Source organism: Pagrus major, chromosome 7 (assembly GCF_040436345.1).
Source record: "Pagrus major chromosome 7, Pma_NU_1.0".
NCBI lineage: Eukaryota > Metazoa > Chordata > Actinopteri > Spariformes > Sparidae > Pagrus > Pagrus major.
The window spans coordinates 2633227-2653570 of record NC_133221.1 but is presented as its reverse complement, the minus strand read 5'-3'; the positions used below and the strand labels follow the sequence as shown (position 1 = coordinate 2653570).

The 20344-nt window shown below is 41.8% G+C and overlaps 1 protein-coding gene across 1 annotated transcript in view; it reads left to right on the top strand.

The window, feature by feature from the left end:
• dnmt3bb.1 (DNA (cytosine-5-)-methyltransferase 3 beta, duplicate b.1) overlaps positions 1-16139 on the top strand; it is a 36844-nt gene extending 20705 nt beyond the window's left edge. The window contains exons 3-22 of the mRNA XM_073470147.1: positions 26-176; positions 572-657; positions 747-884; positions 1927-2058; positions 6016-6174; positions 6258-6365; positions 9466-9607; positions 9706-9828; positions 9963-10007; positions 10116-10195; positions 11010-11122; positions 11293-11476; positions 12412-12496; positions 12999-13144; positions 14356-14446; positions 14686-14834; positions 15014-15099; positions 15199-15268; positions 15365-15483; positions 15618-16139. Coding sequence (XP_073326248.1) covers positions 26-176; positions 572-657; positions 747-884; positions 1927-2058; positions 6016-6174; positions 6258-6365; positions 9466-9607; positions 9706-9828; positions 9963-10007; positions 10116-10195; positions 11010-11122; positions 11293-11476; positions 12412-12496; positions 12999-13144; positions 14356-14446; positions 14686-14834; positions 15014-15099; positions 15199-15268; positions 15365-15483; positions 15618-15759 — 2349 coding nt within the window. The 3' untranslated portion in view covers positions 15760-16139. The remainder of the gene's footprint in view (positions 1-25; positions 177-571; positions 658-746; positions 885-1926; positions 2059-6015; positions 6175-6257; positions 6366-9465; positions 9608-9705; positions 9829-9962; positions 10008-10115; positions 10196-11009; positions 11123-11292; positions 11477-12411; positions 12497-12998; positions 13145-14355; positions 14447-14685; positions 14835-15013; positions 15100-15198; positions 15269-15364; positions 15484-15617) is intronic.
• The last annotated feature ends 4205 nt before the right edge of the window (positions 16140-20344 follow it).

The window sequence follows — 20344 nt, the reverse complement described above, 5'->3', positions numbered from 1 at the left end:
TCTCTCTCTCTCTCTCTATCCTCAGGCGCCTGTGAACGGAGACACACCTCCAGCCGAGGGCCTATCAGAGAACGACAGCGGCGTGGAGCTGACCAATGAGAACAGCCCGCTGACGGCGGCCGAACCGCCCTCCCCCTTCAGCCCCAAGCAGAACGGAGACGCTGCCTCACCTCAAGGTAAAGTGTGCAGCGATTGGTTACTGAGACACTGACGCAGTTTTGATGTGCAGCACTTTTTATTTTGAAAAGCCTAAAAAAGATGATGAGAGTAATATTGTAGCCCTTTTTATCCACAGTCCCTTCACTTCCTTCCTTCCAACTTCCAAAAATGTATGTTTCTATAAATCCATAATTTCCAAAGCCGTAGCAGAGCAGATAATTTGATAATTATTAAATCTGAGATTGTCTGGGCCAAAAACACAATCCAGTGTGCTGCATCGCAGAGACAAACACCAGAGAAGAAGTGACCGTCCTTCTTCTGTCCGTCTGAACTTTATCTCCTGGAAAATATTGAGTTTCTTTTCTGCCATCTGTCTCACCTTCTGCTGACCCGCTGCTCTCTCTCCTCCCAGATGATAACGAGTGTACGAGGGGGAACAGGAAGAGAAACAGGAAGAAGTCCGTGGAGGAAGAGACTACCTGGGACTCGTACAGCGAGGTACGAACACACACATAAACACACACACTTCAGGGTTTAATGTGAGTGTGTAAGTAAATAAAATAATCTGTGTATGTTTGTGACTCCAGGACAAGACTTCAGGAGCGCCTCAGCTGAGTTTGAGACAGACACCTCGACCCAGAACCATCTTCCAGGCCGGTCTGACGCCGCACTCAAACACCAAACCTCGCAGACAGAACCGCAAACAGGAGCACAGCACGTCACTGGTAAACACACACACAAACACACACACACACCAGGTATTTTTTACCCCATGCAGAGAAGTCAATAAGAAGTTAATTCTCCTGAAAACGTAAATAATTAAAAGACGTTTTTCCGTCTGGCTGCTCAAACTGTTTCCTCCTTGTTTGAATCTCTTCACTGAGGCTTCTCAAAGTGCTCTCTACCTGCTGCCTGTCAGCACACGCCAGGATAAACAGAAAACATAGCTGCATGCTCTTTTGACCCTCCTGACTCGCTGTAGTTTTGCAATGCAGTGGAAAATCATGACAAGACAGTTCAGTCGGTTCAGCTTCGGTTTTTTTTTCTTTCCCCACATGCTGCTGTGAAGTGAGCAGTGAGAGGGTTTTTGGCGTCCAAAAACTGTGAAAATGTGGTCGTAAAAACAAATAAATTGTCTTGAATTCAACTTTTCTTTATTGGGTTTTTTTTTGGTCTTAGTTTAATTTCTTGTTTTGTGGAAATCTGTTGAGCAGTTTTTGTGTAATCCTGCTGACAAACAAACAAACAAACAAACAAACAAACGCTGAAGAACTTTTTTGATACTTTCTTTATATTTAAAATCTCTGTTTTAATTCAATTCAGACTTTTGACTGTATGTAATTACATTTGATAACAAAAAAACAGCTGGATGTAAACATGAACATCTTCTTTTAGCCATAAATTAACGGACTGACCGCGGACAAGTTCAGAGCAGGGACAGAAAGTCCTTCAAACTGCCTCTGAAGAAGCTCAGAGGTTTATGCTGGAGGTGATGTGGGTGCTGTGTGTTTACTCTGTGTGCGCTTGAGTATATTTTCATTGCAGCCTGTTCTCAGGTAAAGAGTGCTTCTGAAAACACACTTAACACTGGTATGAAGGCGGATAATGACAGCTGAGTGAATGGAAATGCAACTTAATTATCGGTGTTGAGTTGCCCGTTTCCTCTGACCTCGGTTATAAATAACACGTCGTACACGTCGTTCTCTCTCTTCCTCCCACGCAAATATTCAAAATAGTCTCATAAACTTCTCTTTCTCTCTCTCTCAGTGTGGTGGTGGTCCTCGGGTGGTCGGCGGTGTCCCCGAGTCCCCCCGTCTGGAGCTGATGGAACAAGACTCCAAGGACTCGGCCCAGAGCAGCAGCACCTCGTCCAGCTCCGAAATCCAGCCAGAGTACAATGTAAGAAGTGTGAGGAAGTGTGTGTGTGTGTGTTTGAGAGAGTCATCGACTACGTTTACATGCACAAAATATTCATGCAGAAAAAAGGATATTCCTACCAAGCTGCTTTGCATGGCTAATGAAAATGAATAATTCAATATTTCCACACAAACGGACACAACCTCCCTCTTTCATTCTGTCGACCCAACTACTTGAAAAGCTTGTTGTTTTCGATATTTGTGCATATCCAAAATCCTGTTCATAATGTTAAAAAGTCCAGAAATGGCTCTTTTCTTTTCGTGCACTCAGCTTTACACACTGTTGGCACGGCAACACAGAGAGCTGATCGTAAACAGGCGAGAGGCTTTGTGTCGCAATCTGCGGTGAAAAAAAACCCAACTGGGACGCATTTTCTGTATGAATGTGTGCCCCCAAAACATAAATAATATCGGCATATCCAACATGTGTTAATCGTAAAGTTCTTGTTCCGGATGAGGGCCTGATGGGCCCGTATCCAGATCTGAATATTGTAATGTGGGAATGTCTGTATACGTTATATAGCCAGAGGAAGAAGGATGGAGGTGAGAGATGAGATAACAGGACAAGAAAACCAGACTTCCTTCTGCTCATCGGGGCCGAGAGACGACTTGGAAGATTTTCAAAGAAATGAAAGAAAAAAGAAACAAAAACAGGACGAGTGAAGGTGCTGAACGTGTTTTAAAACGCAGTTTATTCCGTTGAACCGTCACTTTAAACTTTATGCAGTTCATCCTCATACGTAGCGATAATATTCCTGGACAGCAGTTTGGATTTCTCCTCAATAATCAAACAATAATCTATCACTAACTTTCCATTTACAGCTTGTGTTAGTAAGGGATCTGTACGAGGATATCTTTGCCTTGCCACCTCATATATTTAAGGTGTGTTCGTTCTCCTCACTGATATCGGATCTCTGTCCTCCTTGAGGAATTTGATGCGTCTGCAAATCAGCCCCAGACTGCCTTAAAAAATCGCGCTGTTCACTTCTGGCACCTTTATGACACAGTTTAGACGTTGCATCAGTAACTAGTGTGTTTCTCACTTGCTCTCTCTCAAATTTGAACAACAACCTACATTTTACTAAAATCAAATATCTGTATCAGTGTTATGATGCCTACAGATGCCAGCACGTTGTACAGATTGCGTAAACACCCACCTGAGATCCGAATACAATGCGATCATGTTCGTCTCGTGACGCATCTACACCTGCACTCACATGCATTTTTCCTTATCTACTTAACGTGTCCAGATACAGATGGCATCTCGATACAGGGTGTAAATGGGATTTACGTATGTTTCGATTCAGATTAAGATGCCAGTTAGGCATTTCTAAAATATCATTATTCTAACACATTTATTGTGCAAGGTTTATCTGTATAGCACAATTCAGACACAAGGCAACTCAAAGTGCTTTACAGAGGCATGAAATTACATCAAAAGACATTAAAACAAGTTAAAAATAGAAAAATAAGCTAAACTAGAATGGGTTTAAAAGAGACAAGACAACAAAAGTTCCAGTGCAGCTCAAGATATTGATAAGATTGCTTCAGTAAAAGGCTGTGGCAAACAAAAAGGTCTTGAGGTGAGAGTTGGACCTGCAGCTTTCTGGGAGTTTGTTCCAGATATGTGTCGCATAATAACTGAACGCTGCTTCTCCGTGTTTAGTTTGGACTCTAGGGACTGAAAGCAGACGACCTCAGAGGTCTGGATGGTTCGTGACGTAGCAGCAGATCACAAATGTATTTTGGCCTTAATCGTGTAAAGACACCGTTGCTTATCCGAGTCTACTGAAGATAAATGTTTGAGGTTTGAGCTGCAGCATTGTTAGAAGATACTACAAAAGTTACAGACATCGTGGAATCAGTCTTGAGTCGTGATGAGATGAGCAGAAGGAGAAGGGTTAAAGACGATCAAAGGGAAAGAAAAAAAAAACAGTATTTTAAAAAGAGGAAGTGGAGGCTTGGCAGTGATAGAAAGAAGAGGAGGGTAACTGCCTACACACAACCTCCTCCACCTGGCCTTGTGTTAGTGCAGGTGGCCACACACACACACACACACACACACACACAGTCTGGCTGTGTTTGCTCTGTATCAATAGTTTCATTCAGGTCATGACGACCACCCGTCTGCACAGCCCGTGTGTGTGTGTGTATGTGTGTGTGTGTGTGTGCATACTCATACAGATCTGCATGCCTCTCGTCTGTGTTTACCTCTGCGTGCACGCCCCTCTCCCCGTACATGAGTGTTTTTGTGTACGTTGTGTGTTTTTGTGTGTGTTTTCACTGGGGCCTGGCTGAACTCAGCGGAGCGTAGCATCCTTTAATGGAGTCCTCCTCCATTACAAAGCCCTAATGGGTTTCGCTCTCTTTAGGATCACGTAGCCCGAGCCGAGGGGGGCTCAACTGGGATTTGTTCGCGAGCATAGAAATCCCATCTGCTCATAAACCGGCACGCATAACTTCCAGAAGAAACAAAGACAGAAAGAGGAATGAGTCGATCATGGTATTATCGGGGCCGGTGGATGTTTTCTCTGAGTGTTCTGCCCACATAAAGACTCGAGAGGGAAGATTAGAGCCGCAGGAAAAGAAACAGCTGAGCAAATGAGGAAATAGGAGCACTTTGAGACAGGTGTGGAGTGATGCCGAGGTGGACAAACAGCTTTTTAATTTATGATCGTGGTGCTTTAAAGATCTGGATATTCAATCTGAAATGTTATCGATCCAAGCAGGGAGACTTATTCTCGCTTTTCTCTCTTCCACGAAGAGGTCAAACGTCAGCTGTGAGATTCAGCGTCACACGTGAAGGATAAGGTCACCCAAAAAGAAAATCCAGTCATCATCTCCTCCCTCCATGCTGAGGGTGCACGTACATTAATATTGGAGATGTCATAAATCGATTCAATTAAACGTTTTTTTTCACACAGTTGTTCGACTCACATCTGGATTTGTAAAAATCAGCTGATCATTTGTTTCATGCCCTGAAAACTGGCACATTTTCAAATTCTTCGTTAAAAAGATTCAGGTTATCAAGCGTGTTATAACCGTCATATTACTTTACGAATGGACCAGATGTCATACGGCTGTTTCTGTCTGGATATCAAAGAGGGGAGAGGAGAGGAAAAACAAAAAACTTTTCATTTCAATGATTTAAAATGAATGTTCACCTCTAATGAATATTTAGTTTACCACAGATGTAAGTCGATGGAAAAGCTTTAAAATACACCTTGAAAGGTGCTTCAGTAAGGAGAAGGTGTCGGAGCTTTCGTCTCAGCCTTTCTCTGAGAAAACAAACGTATTTTTGCACAACTGGTGTTTGTCTTTCTTCCGTTTCTTCCTCTCACATCTCATCTTTTTTACATGATAAACTAGTCGTGAGGCTGCAAAATGTTTCCTTTCTCTTCTAAAATATCAGCTTCTTTCTTTAGCCTTCTCTTTTCTACGTCTTCATCCAACACAGAAAGGTTTCTGGCATCGTAAAACTAATATTTCCAGACTATTGTTTATCATTTTCCATCTTTTTTTCTTCTGTCTCTTCTTCTCTGTCTGGGGGGTTTTCAGCTTTTGCATAATACAGATATGATTGCAGATTTTTCTCTCTCTTTCTGGTGTCTCTGTGCTTCCTCTCTGACATTCACCGATATTTCTTCCTTTTCTTTTTTATCAGCAAGACAAGAAGACATTTCTGCCAAAGTGTCCAGTTTTCTCTCCTCTGTTCTCAACACCTGCAGTTTGAGGGAAAGAAAAATGTCAAACCAGAACCTTGATCTACTTTTCTGCCCTGAATCCTTCACATTTAATCAAACCTTTACTCTACTTTTATGTTTTTCTGTACTTGAAACGAGACGCGTTTTTTGTTGGTAAAGGAGGATTAAGTTCACAACCCTGACCTTATCCTCACTCTGTCTGCCTCCTACATCTGTATCTCCCTCCTGACATCCAGGACAACAAGGGTTTCGGCATCGGCGAGCTGGTGTGGGGGAAGATCAAGGGCTTCTCCTGGTGGCCCGGCATCGTGGTGACGTGGCGCGCCACCGGCAAACGGCAGGCAAGCCACGGCATGAGGTGGCTGCAGTGGTTTGGAGATGGAAAGTTCTCTGAGGTGAGGAGGGAAGAGAAAACAGGCCGAGGGAGGGACGGCTGTGGTTGTAGATGTTTGTTTGATGCCACGTTTTTTCTCTCCAGGTTTCTGCAGACAAACTGGACTCCATCACTGCCTTCCCCAAGTTCTTCAGCCAGGCCTCCTACACCAAGCTGGCCTCCTACCGCAGAGCTATCTTCCAAGCGCTGGAGGTAAGTGTCGAGTTGGATAAGATGCGTTTTGAATTAGCTAAGAAAGAAGTTTATCTCTTAGATATAACAGAGCGTAAAAAACAGTTCATCTTCACATTACATTTGTATTTATTTGCAGGGCAGAGTTAGGCCTCGTCCACACTGACACAAGCATTTTTGTAACAACGCGCCTGAAATCACATATTCTTGTGACATTAACGCAGAGATATGCACATCTTCTTATATAACTTCACAGCAAAACATTGTAAGAGCTGTTTCTGTCACTTTTTCATTGATGTATCATCAAAGTCCGTTTGTGTCTTTCTAGATATGACGTTTAAACAATAAAACATCGATTCTATCAACATACAAACTCAAAATACTCATAACAACATGAGTCAATGTGACTAAAAAATGTGCATCACCGATTCCAGAAATCTCAGTTTCTGCACGTCCAGATGTAAATAGGTTTAACAAACGTTTAGCTGTTGTTTACGTGAGTACAATAAGCAAAAACGCACAGAGGGAAAGATTCTCCCTGAGAAACACCTGTGTACGTGTGGACAGGGCCTTAATGTGCCCTGCTCTTCCTCTTCCCCAGTGCAGGTGTCTCCTTTCACTTTCACTGTATGTAACCGCCAAGTTTAGAAAAGGTGAAAAGGTGTTGAAACATTTCAGACGGAGCCTGAGTCGTAATTTGTCAGAATTTGTCAACTCAACTTCATGTTTATTGAAGAAAAAGCAGAAAAGTCATCAGCTTTAGCACTGGAGGTGTCACATTTTTTGTCCCGTTCTCCTTAAATGAAAACAGTAAAAACAAACTTTAAATTTCTAGAATCAACTTCTGATAAAAATTCATTATATTCATCATTTTATTAACGGACCAAAAGAGAAAAAGTTTGACACACAGAGAAGTTTAACTGGTTAAACAGAGCTTAAGTTTATGATTATTATCAACCAAGGTGAGCTAATACACACTGTTATGAGTGTATGTATGTACAGTGTGTGTGTGTGTGTGTGTGTGTGTGTGTGTGTGTGTGTGTGTGTGTGTGTGTGTGTGTGCGTGCGTGTGCGTGTGTGTGTCAGATTGGAGGTCCTCTGTAAAAAAAACACACTGTGTGGTTCCCCTGCCAAGAAAAAACACACTGAAGTGCATTAAGGCATGTTTACTGACAGCGTGTCTGTTTGTACGTGTCTGTGTGTGCATGTCTGTGTGTGTGTGTGTGTGTGTGTGTGTGTGTGTGTCTGTGTGTCTGTGTGTGCGTGTCTGTGTGTGTGTGTGTGTGTGTGTGTGTGTGTGTGTCTGTGTGTCTGTGTGTCTGTGTGTGCGTGTCTGTGTGCGTTCCAGTAGCCAAGTTAAACAAACACAGATGTGTGTCTGAAAGGGATTCCTCCTCGCTATCTATTCCATCTCATCCTGTCCGAAACAAGTGTCGGTGACAGAGTCTGTTGTCTCCCGTTCAGTCTGATCACAAAGACATGATGGAGGTGAAGAGACGGAAAAACTGCGAGTCTGTGGCCGCACCACGGATAATAAATCTGTTGCGGTACAACCCTGCAGACACACATCAGGGCTGTCTCCACGGTCAGGCGAAGAGATAAATGAAACCTTTGATGTATTTAAAAAGGCTACAGGGAGTTTCTAACTGGTTATGAAACAGTCTCAGTTTAATACTGACGCTTCTGTTTGACCTACATTTTCTGTTTCCAGGAGTGGTAAAACACATTCTTCACTCAGGCAGAGGTACAGATACTGAAATGCGTAAAATAAACAGACTCTGGTAGGAGTAGAAGTACTGATTCAACTACTTTACTCCAGTAAAAGTAATAGAGTACAGGCTCTGACATGTACTCAGAGTATCAGAGTAAAAAGTCTCCCTCTGAAGGACATTTGTGGTCAAAGCTAACTGAAGCTCACGTCATATTAATATAATTCAAAGACTATTAAAGTTAATGGTAGAATCAGTAGGATTTGTCCCAGCTGTTCCTGAACGCACCACAAAGATAGTTGATTGTTGAGTCTCATTCCCAGGACGTCAAATAGCCACATGTTGGGTTGGTAAAGCGTCCCGAGCAGCAACAAAGTGAGAAAATAAGAAAATCCAGGCAGATCAGGAGCTTGACCAGGAGGCGGCGTTGCTTGTTCCGCTTTTGTCCACAGGGGGCGCCAGAATCAACAACTAGGAAAGTTTCATGTAGCTGCTTTAAGTTTGGCAGTTAGTAAGGAAGCTTTTGAAAATTACACCTTATCCTTTAAAATCAAAATCTACAGCCTAGTCACACGAGAACTTTGCCGTCATAAAATACAGTATTAGATTAACAACCACATTATTAATATTACTATTATCCTGCAGGACGCATGACAAACTGCTGACGACCAACAAAAAGAAACTTCAGTTGAAATATGAAAATATATAAATAAATTAAAACATGAATATGTAATCAAAGAATGTATGAAGCAGACTTTTTTTGACATTTTCTTTTTTGACATTTTGTGATATTTAATGTGACAATCTTTGGATAGATAATAAAAATACTGAGGTTCGACTCTTTTCACTTAAAGATTCTTTCTTTCTTTCTTTCTTTCTTTCTTTCTATTGTCTCGTGTTTTGGTTTTCACTGGGACATCTTTCATTCTGGTCTGTGTTTGTTTTAGTAGTTGTGTTTTATGGAGACTCCTGCTTGTGTGTGTGTGTGTGTGTGTGTGTGTGTGTGTGTGTGTGTGTGCGTGTGTGTGTGTTTCAGTGTGTGAGTCGGACTGCAGGCCTCATCATGCTGCTCTCTCTCTCTCTCTCTCTCCCTCTCTCTCTCCTTGTGGCTACTGTGTTTTGTCTGACTCGGTCTGCTTCCTGCCATCCGTCTGTGTTGATCCTGACTGTCCCTCAGTCTGTCTTTTTAAGATAACAACCTCCGTCTTCCTCTCACCTTTTTGTCTGTCTCTCCTCTCGATGCACCAGGAGAACTAAGCTATTTAAATCTGTGATCAGTCAGTTTTTGTTTTCCTTGCTCTGACTGTAACGACAGCTGTCAGGATGATGTTCGACTCTCTGACACGTGTTAAGTTCAGGTGTAAAAAGTGATGATTGATCGGCCCACCTCTTCATGTATGTATTGAACACAGATGGCCAGCATCCGCGCAGAGAAAACGTTCACTCCCTGCGAGTCGGATAATCCAGACGACCAGGTCAAACCCATGCTGGACTGGGCCAACGACGGCTTCCTGCCCAAAGGAGAGGAGGGACTCAAACCTACACACACCGCCGGTGAGCAGACCGCCGCAAACTGTCCATCAGAAACACGCTGCAAACGTTTGAGCGTCTCAAATTAAAAATCTGAGTTTATCCTCTGTGTCCCCCTGCAGACAGTAACCCTCTGGACCACCAGGTCCTCGATGTGTCCCTGCCAGAGTATTTCCCCAGCGCCAAGCGGCCCAGAGTCAGTCTCTGCAAGAGCAAGGCCGCCCCCGAGGAGTCCTACAGCAGAGGTAGCACTCAGGAGTCACCTCCAGAATACTGGATATATCATTTACATTTCTATAAATATCTTTCCGCGCAATAAAACGTTAACTCCTGTAAACATCATCCGACATTATTAACACCGTCCTTCTTTTTCCCGCAGAACAAATGGTGAATGAAGTTCTGAAGAATAAAAGAAGTATAGAAGGTAAAGACCGTCGCTCTGACACTGTGTGTTTCTGCTTGTTTGTGAATGACTCACGCAGATGATTTAGATAATTACTACCTGTTGACTGATGTGTGTTGGTTTTGGCAGATTTCTGTCTCTCTTGTGGAAAGATGAGAGCAGCAACCTTCCACCCGCTGTTTGAAGGAGGCCTGTGCCAAACATGCAAGGTACAGCAACAACAACACTTGGCTGCGGGAAATCGCTGTTTACATAATCCTGTTTGAATCTCTCTGAAATACAAACCATAACGGTTAGAACATTCATTCTTTTTGCAACAGGAAGCTCAGACTTTAGTCTTCCGCCATATCACGTTATACACACATGATGACGTCATTACGCTATGTGATGTACGTTTGCGAAACATGGTGACATCACACGGTGGCGCCAGTGAGCAGAGAAGCAGGTTGATAGATGTCAGAGAAATAGTAGCAAAGTGTATTTTGTAGCTGTGAGCATATTGAACTTTTGAAGATATCACAAAAACTGAAATACGTACTTAGATCAAACAAGTTTTAGGGTGTTAAGAAATATTTTGTTCATGTTTCTGCTTTTAGGAATCTTTTGGATCAATATGTTTTGTGTTTTAATGTTGGAAGATTGGATAAAAAAATGTCCTTACGTCTTTGTTTCGTCTCGCTGCGTCTGCCGTGTGTGATGTGCTCTGATAGGTCGACATCAGTCTTGTGATGTTGGGAAGGCGGCGTGCGATGACGCCAAATAAAAATAATCCATAATTCCCCTCAAATGCATAAAACTAAAGTAACGAGCCTGTTTTGAAGCTGTGAGGAGGAGAAAGTTCAGCTGTTTGTGTTCAGATGTAGAGAGGGAAAGTCTCAGAGATACTCAGGCACAGTACAGATACCTGAAACATGTACTGAAGTACAGTAATGAAGTAGATGTACTTTGTTACTTGTCACCTCTGGGTTTCACTAAAGCCAGATGTGAATCGTGTCGATAAGTTTTTTCTCCGTGTGTGTTCAGGATGTTTACCTGGAGATGTCCTACATGTACGATGACGACGGTTACCAGTCCTACTGCACCGTCTGCTGCGGAGGTCGAGAGGTTCTGCTCTGCGGCAACGCCAACTGCTGCAGGTCCGACACGCACGCACACACACACACACACACGCACACACACACACACACGCACACACACACACACACACACACACACACACACAAATAAACAGCTCCTACATTAACTCCTCTGTCTCCACTGATGTGTCTATCAGTCCGTTCACCTCCTCTCTCACTTCCTCCTCCAGGTGTTTCTGCGTCGACTGTCTGGACATCCTGGTCGACCCCGGAGCGTCTAACAACGCTCGGTATCTGGACCCGTGGCGATGCTACATGTGCCAGCCGCTGCTGCAGTACGGCGTCCTGAAGCAACGGCACGACTGGAGCCTCAAGCTGCAGGAGTTCTTCGCCAACGACAAAGGACAGGAGTTTGTGAGTCTTTTCGTAAAAATGTATATTTATCTGTATCTGCTTATATCTGTTTTCATGCTCTGTATCAGTCGTTCCCAGTCTGGGGTTTGCAAGATAAATCTGAGGGGCTGCGATATGATTTAAGCTGCAACTAACGTTTTGATTACTAATTAATCGGTTGATTATTTTCTGAATTAATCAATTAGTTGTATGGTCCATTACATATCAGATAATGGTGAAAAATGTTGATCACTGTCTCCCAAAGTCCAAAATGACAACCTTAAATGTCTTGTTTTTTGTCTGCGACCCAAAAATAACTACATTTAAGAAGCTGGAATCAGAGAATTTTTCTTTACAAACCGATTGATTGATTTAAGAATGACAACAAATCATTTATATATATATTTATATATATCATTGCAGCCCTAATGTGATTAACAAGATGTTACACATATATTTTTCTGACTTCTCTGCTCTCTCTGCTTTTTACTGTGAAATACTGGACGGTTTTACATCATCAGGCGTCTAAAAATGATGCAAATTCAACTCTTTACAGAGTCACAACTCAAAGATTATTAAAACCCGCGGCTCTATATCGAACTTTTCTGAAACAGTTTTTATCATCGGCCAAAAGCCAGACTTTGTGAGACTTCAAATTTCAACTTCAATTTTCAATTTCAAATATATTTTTCTGAGGCAGAAAGCAGCTGGATTGCATCCTAATGTAACATTCCAGTTTGAAGTGAATGATCAGAGCAGGTCAATAGTCTTCCAGTAATGCAGATAGCAAAATGTTTTATTATGAAGTGAAGAGAAAAAACTGTTTTTCATGGCCGACACTTTTACACGTTCCTCAGAAAGAATGAAGCAGGAGAGCTTTTAATCCTGATAATTCTGACAGGCACCAAACAAATGAAAGCTACAATATGATTCGTCTTCTTCTGTTTATCTTCCAGGAGAAACCAAAGATTTACCCAGCAGTCCCTGCAGAGCAGAGACGACCAATCAGAGTCCTCTCCCTGTTTGATGGCATTGCGACTGGTGAGGACGAGTGTGTGTGAATGAAATGACGGACAGGGACTGAATGTGTCTTTGAAGCAATTTCTTGAAGTGATAGTCAGCTGCTTTAAAGGGAAATGGTTGATTCATACTTACCAAATGTTTTGAAATCAGTCCAGTAGATCGCCTCAGCTGTCGGCTGCAAAATGGCTGCAACGAAATCCTTTCAGGCGACTACAACTGTCAAAGGTTGTTCACTAAAAGTGCTCCAAGCGTCTGACAACTAATACGATCCTTTATGTAACAAGAAACACTCTCGCAAGATGTGAGTTGTTGCAGGAAGACGACTGTGGAAACATCGTCAGAGTCAGAGTTTGGAGTTTATTTACAACTGCACAAGCTCTCCTCTTGCGATATTTCAGAATGAGACATCTCTTGGAACGAGACTTTAGCGAGCAATTAAACGATTGATGATTAATCACTAACCTCCCGAATGTGATGTAACCCAGCAGGTATTCATTCAAAACTGTGTTTGTGTTTCCAGGCTACCTGGTTCTGAGGGACCTTGGTTTTAAGGTGGACCAGTACGTGGCGTCAGAGGTGTGTGAGGACTCCATCTCAGTGGGTGTTGTCAGACATGAAGGAAAGATCCAGTACGTCCACGACGTCAGAGACATCACGAGGAAAAACGTAAGAAAGATTTTTTTCTTTTTCTGTGAGCGCTTCACCTCGTTTGAACATCAAACACACCGACTTTTACTGAATAACAGAATAAATCCTGAATTCACAGAGTAAGATGTGAAAATATTGGACAGATGTTATGATATGCAGACTGCAGAGCTGCTGGCTCCACAGCTGACTGAACAGAGAGCTAATTAGCTCAGACAAGACAAGAGAGTGGTATGAATATCAGTGTATTAACACACACACACACACACACGCACGCACGCACGCACACACACGCACACACACACACACACACACACACACACACCAAGGCAAACCAAGCAGCTGCAGTGACGTGGCTCAGGGCGGAGGACAAAGAGCAGCTTTAACCTCCGTAAATCCCCTCAGAAACCCTTTCACTTGTTAGTCACACTTTAAGTGTGTGTGTGTGTGTGTGTGTGTGTGTGTGTGCGTGAGTGTGCGTGTTTGTGTGTGTGTGTGAGTGAGAGAGTGTTTAGGGGTTCACGGCTCTGCTCCCTATTAGCTTTTACGTAAGAAAGATTAAAAGCACCCCACCTCCACCTCCTGGTCTTTCTTTCCTACTTTCTTTCTTTCTTTCTTTCTTTCTTTCTTTCTTTCTTTCTTTCTTTCTTTCTTCTCTTTCATTCTTCTCCTCATTGTCCTCTGTAAAAGGACTCTTGTGTGGAAGGAAGGGTTTGTATGTGAAAAGGTGAAAGAGGACAAAAGGGCGAGCAGATGTGAGAGTTCAGATTGGGGGGTTAATTGGTCGTCTGGTGCCCGCTTCAATGAATGAATTATGTTTAGAGTTGCGTTTATTCATTAATCCGTCAATTAAAAAAATATATTAATTAATCATATTTGAGTTTTGGACTGTTGGTTGCACCAATAAACCCAAGTCTTGATGGGTGTTTACTACGCCTGTCAGATGTTTTATTAACCAAACAATTAATTCATAAGTCTTGGAAATAATCAACAGATTAATTTATAGTAATTAGTTTAAACTTGACAGCTTCTTTAAAGATTTGTGCTGCAAAGAGAAAACATCTGCAGACACAACAGTTTTTATCAGGACTGATTGGATCATTCTTGGTCTCTTAATCTCACTTTTTTCAAAGTAAAAACTTGGAAATCTCTTCCTCAGTTTGGTTGTTTTATTCATGCAGTAGCTGTCGTTCCCTCAGTCTAACACTTGGTGGTGCTGTTGTCTCTCTCAGCTGCTGGAGTGGGGTCCGTTTGACCTGGTGATTGGAGGAAGTCCCTGCAACGACCTGTCGATCGTCAATCCTGCCAGGAAAGGCCTCTATGGTAAGAACCTGCCAGAAGAAATCATATCATAGAGGTTTTAATAAGTGACACTACAGCCCAATTATACGGCATATTTTTTTGTTTGTTTGTTTTGGGAGTTTACTCTTCATTTAAAGACGATTTAATTGTTGATTATTAATTATTTAAAGGCTTTTTTTCTGATGCTTTCCTCCTCCGTGGATATAATCGATCGGTTGACGATGTTTTCTTGCTTCCCCGACGTGGTCTTGTCGCTTCAGAAGGCACAGGGAGGTTGTTCTTTGAGTTTTACCGTCTGCTGAGCGAGGCCAAGCCCAAAGAAGGAGAGGACCGGCCGTTCTTCTGGATGTTCGAGAACGTGGTCGCCATGGGCGTCAACGACAAGAGGGACATCTCACGGTTCCTGGAGGTGAGTCACATGGACGGACTCTAGAGTGACAGCGGCGGTTGACATCACAAACATGAACCAGAGACATCTCTGGGCATCATGTCAACCAGAAGATACAATCACTGTAACGTTTAAACTTAAGAGTTGAAGTATTATAAATGTATGGTTATCATGTGTGTCTTCGTGTGTTTTATCTGCAGTGTAACCCCGTGATGATTGATGCTATCGAGGTCTCTGCTGCTCACCGTGCCCGATACTTCTGGGGAAACCTGCCGGGCATGAACAGGTTGGAGAGGGAACTCAACTCAGAGAGACGCTTGAGTCCTGATCTCTCCTGTATGACAGCAGATTTAAGACTAAATGTGGTTCCTCCTCCATGTTTTAGGCCTCTGTGTGCCTCTGGGATGGACAAGCTGGAGCTACAGGACTGTCTGGAGCACGGCAGAGTCGCAAAGGTTTGATTTCTACAGAATGAAGACGCTCTTCACAGTTCTTACTCGCAAACTTGGTTGCATTTGTTTGACTGTGTATTTGTTTTTGTTTTTTTATAGTTTGGGAAGGTGCGTACAATCACTACCCGCTCCAACTCCATCAAACAAGGGAAGGATCAACACTTCCCGGTGCTGATGAACGGGAAGGAGGACATACTGTGGTGCACTGAGCTGGAGAGGTGAGCAGGAAACACACAAATGAAGAAAAACTTCAGCTTTTTAATGAACAGTTCACCCAAAAATGATGATGACGTGGATTGGACCTCGATATCTTGTGATTGTAACGGTGGCTGTGTGTCTCTGACCCCTGCAGGATCTTCGGCTTCCCTGTCCACTACACAGACGTGTCCAACATGGGTCGTGGTGCCAGACAGAAGCTCCTGGGCCGGTCCTGGAGCGTCCCTGTCATCAGGCATCTGTTCGCACCACTCAAAGACTACTTCGCCTGTGAATAGACTCCACCCATCACCAGCGTACAGACGCCAAACACCAGCTTTTCTATCCTGATACTGGCTCCAACAGAAACAGCCACATTTTGTGAAGAGCTGGAAGTTTTTTTCACTAAACATCAGTGGAGCTGGGAAACAGTGAGAGTCGCTGTTAGTTTGTGTCCAGTCCTTTTCTGGATCCTGGTGATGATGCACTGCAGCCGTAGACACACATAACACACACTAACACAGAGATACACAAACACAGCACAGGTGAGCTCCTTGGCTGTGGTTGATCACTACCCCAGAGTGTCAGAGGGTCAAAGGTCAGGTGTCTGATTCATGAACGTGCAGCCATGATGGAGGCCAGCAGCGCGCCGCCTCTCTGGAGGTTCAGCTGAGTTAAAAGGGACAGAAGACGACACCTGACGCTTCTTCTTTTATAATTAACAATTGTTTTTAATATTCCTCTTGTGAGATGCCCCTGGCAGGCATCGTTTTTAAGTTGACAACACTTAGTTGTAGAAAATAGAGAACAAGACGGCACCGACGGTACAACTGTTTAAGTGGCACCGAATCGAACTTATTTTTAGGAGGTGTTAAACATTTCAGAGGTAACAGGTAACAGGTGTGACGACAACAGGCTGCTGACGCAGGCTGTTCATCTAAACAGAAACACTTTTTAAGCTCACTTGAACCAAAGTCATAAGATGGACCGTTGAAAGTCCAGCGCCCTTTTTTGGGTCACCTGCTGATCCACTCGCCTCGCCTGAATGTATTTTCCCTGAAAGGTTTTGCTTCATTGATCCGACTTGAAAAGCAGAAACATGTTGGTGTGGTTCTTTTCTGTCCAAAGTCGGTCTACTGAGTCTGAGTTACTTACATTTTTAGAGGTGCAGATTTAGATTCAGATACGGAAAGAAAACCTCCATGTTTGAGTTTTTCAGAAGACCAATGAAAGAAGGAAAACACATTCAGCAGTGGAAGCTAGTGGACCACAACCTAACTTGAAACTGAAGCAGGATCTTGGCTTTATATTTAGATGAGTTCATTTTTTTTATAGTTTCTTTTTTGTTTACTGTAATGGCTGGATGCCAGTGTCTCCACATGTGGGTGAGAAGAAGTTCATTTGAATCCAGGAAAGAGTAGCGTGAGTGTCACTGTGTGTAAATGTGTTGTTATGGTGGGAAACACTGGTGAACACAATGTTTTTTGTAAACTAGCACTGACTACTTTTTGTTTAAAGGAGTTTTTTTTTCAGTTTCCAAAAGATCTGACGAGGGGACTGCCAATAAAAGTCATCTCTGTGATGCTGGTGATACCGAGCTCTGTTCTGTGTGGTGCGCATGCTCTGGTGTATACAGCATGTTTAAATGATTCAATAACAATAATAAGTAAGAGGATGAATGTGAGGTGTGTGGTGAACATCGCTAACACTAATCTAAAAATCAGAGTTCGGTCATCATCTCCTCACCTTCATGCTGATGGAAAGTCGGGTGAAGTGTCGTAGTCCATAAAACATTTTGTTGCAGCCTTCTAAACAACTGAAGCAGCTGGGGACCGAAAACTGTCTTCATACAGCTCGTCTAGTGAAATCCAAGTACCTGGAAGTCCCAAGATCCCGAATTAATTTGAAAAGACATTATTTAAATCTTCACTGTAGCTGCTAAAAGCTAAAAGCGTTAGCTCGCACCCCGTCTGAAGTGAATGCACGCGGGTGTAAATAAAATCTTTGCAAATCAATTTGGGATTTTCGTGGCTTCGCTGTCTTTTTATGCATTTTTCGGTCTCCAAGTACTTCAGTTGTTTAGTTGAATGCTGTGTTTTGCTGTGACGCTCCAGAAATGTTTTGTGGACTATGCAACCTCATCAGCATGCGGGTGAGGAGATAATGACTGAATTTTTTTTTTTCCTTTAATGAATTGGAAAGTAGAAGGTTGCTTCTCATGCTGTATATCCTCAATCCTGCTCACCAGACAGACGTATTTACTGAGCTGTTTTGGACCAACTCACATAAAAACTCTCCGTAGTCCTTTAAAAACATCTTTTTTATTTGATAACTGGAAGATTTTAAATGCTGTCGGCTGTCACCAAATCATACTGAATGGGCATTACCTCAGACAAAAGGGGCAACTGTACATCACTCCTCTTCTAGGATCTCGTTCTGTGAATACATACTGTAGCTTTCTGCTCCCATGTGCCCTGTGTATATATATAGAGCTTGTATTTTTTTTGTCACTGGAACCTTTTTTTTTTTTTACACAATGTTTTGCGTACTGTATCGATAGAAAGGTTTACAAGTGTTTCAACTCTCTTGTTTGACCACAAGCTACTTTTTTATTTTTATATATATAAACATATATACACAAAAATGCACAAGCCTTCTTAACGAACTGTTTTCTTTCTTTGACCAGTTCGTCTAGAAATGTAAGAATCCTCTTTGGGGTTCACGTGACCCCTTCAAGTGCCAGGAACATCTTTTTTTAGTTTTTAAGTCCTTTAAAAAACCAAAAAGTGATTGTTTACATGCTTCATTAATACTGCTGAACTTGTTGAATGTTTTGCTTGAAAACAGTACGCAAAAAAACATCTTTTCTCGAGTTTTCTCGAGTTTTTCTTTTCTTCTTGTAACTGCTCTTTTAAGACTTTTTATATCGATAACACATACAGTTTATATTAACACCGTATAAAGCTTGCTTGAAACGTGTAATGTTACAGTACGACATAGAGCATATTAATCAGTAGCTGTTTGATACCTTGTGTTGTTAGCTGTAAACCATTTGAGTGTTTATCTGTAGGCTTCAGTGTGAATGATGTCTTTTTGTTTTTTTAACATTTCTGTGCTTTATCTTTGATCAGAATCACATTTGAGGATTTTTTTTTCTTTTGCTTTTTTATGAACCTAAAGTGCAAAAGCATTTAAAAAGAACAGATTCTGTACTATTTTTATACTTCATTTGAAATGTTAGTGGAAAATGTTTGTACTTCTTATAGCAACCTATATATGATTTTTACTCAATAAAACGCAGCTCGGCTGCTAAAAATGAGCCACGTGTCCTGTGTGAGATGTTGATCCATTAATGGTCGTTATGTTTTGTTTGAATGTTCATCTCAGGAGTGACAGGTGTTGTAATATGATTTAGTTAAGTGTAAGCCACATATCTTATTCATAAAGTGCAGATACTTTATTACTGTAGTTTTTTCAGGTATCTGTACTTAACTTGAGTATCTCTGTGACTTTCCCTCTCTACATCTGAACACAAATATCTGAACTTTCTCCTCCTCACATTTTCAAAACAGGCTCGTTACTTTAGTTTGATTGACTGGAATGGGGAGAAAAGGCGTGTTAGTGTCTTGTATCTGCAGAGAGTTTCTTATTTTCTCACTTTGTTGCTGCTCGGGATGCTTCTACTTTTACCAGAGTCTGTTTTGACACAAAGTATCTGAACTTCTACTGGAGGAAACATTTTCAGGACTTTTGCAGCCTCTGATAAAGGGATGTCTGAAAATTGCTTGTCTGAGCAAGAAAGTGTTCAAAGATTTTAACTTCTGTTAGACTGAATTAGAAATATAATTTATACACTTCTTAGATTACTGCCTGGATCAGAGCAGGAAGGTTTATCTAAAGAGTAAAATAATAACTTTCTCAGTCATAGCAAATGTATGAGACAGCAAATATTAATAAAAATGTAAAAGCGTGTACAGCAATTAGCAAAGATTGTAATTAAAGAATACAAAACAAAAGGACATAAAACTAACTACACATTTATTTTGAATGAGTAAATACAACAACTTTTTATTTTTACCATTTCGATATCTGGTCTCATCTCTGATGTTGTTTATTTATTACACAAAAATCAAGCATAACATGAACAAACTTCCCTCAAAGACAGCTTATCTGTTTTTGTGTTAATGATATGAAACAGGGTGTCATATGCTCAAATGCTGATTTCTGAAATTACAAAATTCTGCCGTTGGAGCTTTTGTAGTGATGTAACGTGGAAGAACCGAGAGCAGGATGTTACAGTCAAGTCTGAATGAAATCAATGAAAACTAAGTTGAAAACTAAGAAATCAATGAAAACTAAATCAACTAAGAAAACTAAGAAAACTAAAACTAAGAAAACTAAGTTCTCAAAGTCTTGATGATTCTGTACCAATTAGTAATCAAGCAGGAAAACCCATGAACGTGCAGAATTTGTGATTTTGTGATTGGATTCCATGAGCACTTAATCCAACGGCTGCTGAGAAGAGTATTAAATGTAGGCAATTGATAGTGAAAGTATTAAAATTGATTAAAATATAACATATAGCCTGTATGTTTATCCAACGGAGGTGAAGAGTCATCCAGGTGTTTGACTGATGGTTTTGGAGGAAGGTTCTTGCCATCAGGGCTGAGGGTGTTTTCAGCCAAACAGTTAGGACTTTATTTTCGTCCTCGTTTAAATTTAGAAAGTTCGTCATATGCTGAGAGCTGTAATTATAAACACGTTCAAGTTAAAAGAAAGTATCTCCGGACTTGTAACATCTGAGTTCTGTCGGCACAGAAGCTGAAGTTTACATCGATTACACAGCAGATTGTCAACAACACTGGTCCGAATGTAGGGCCTTGT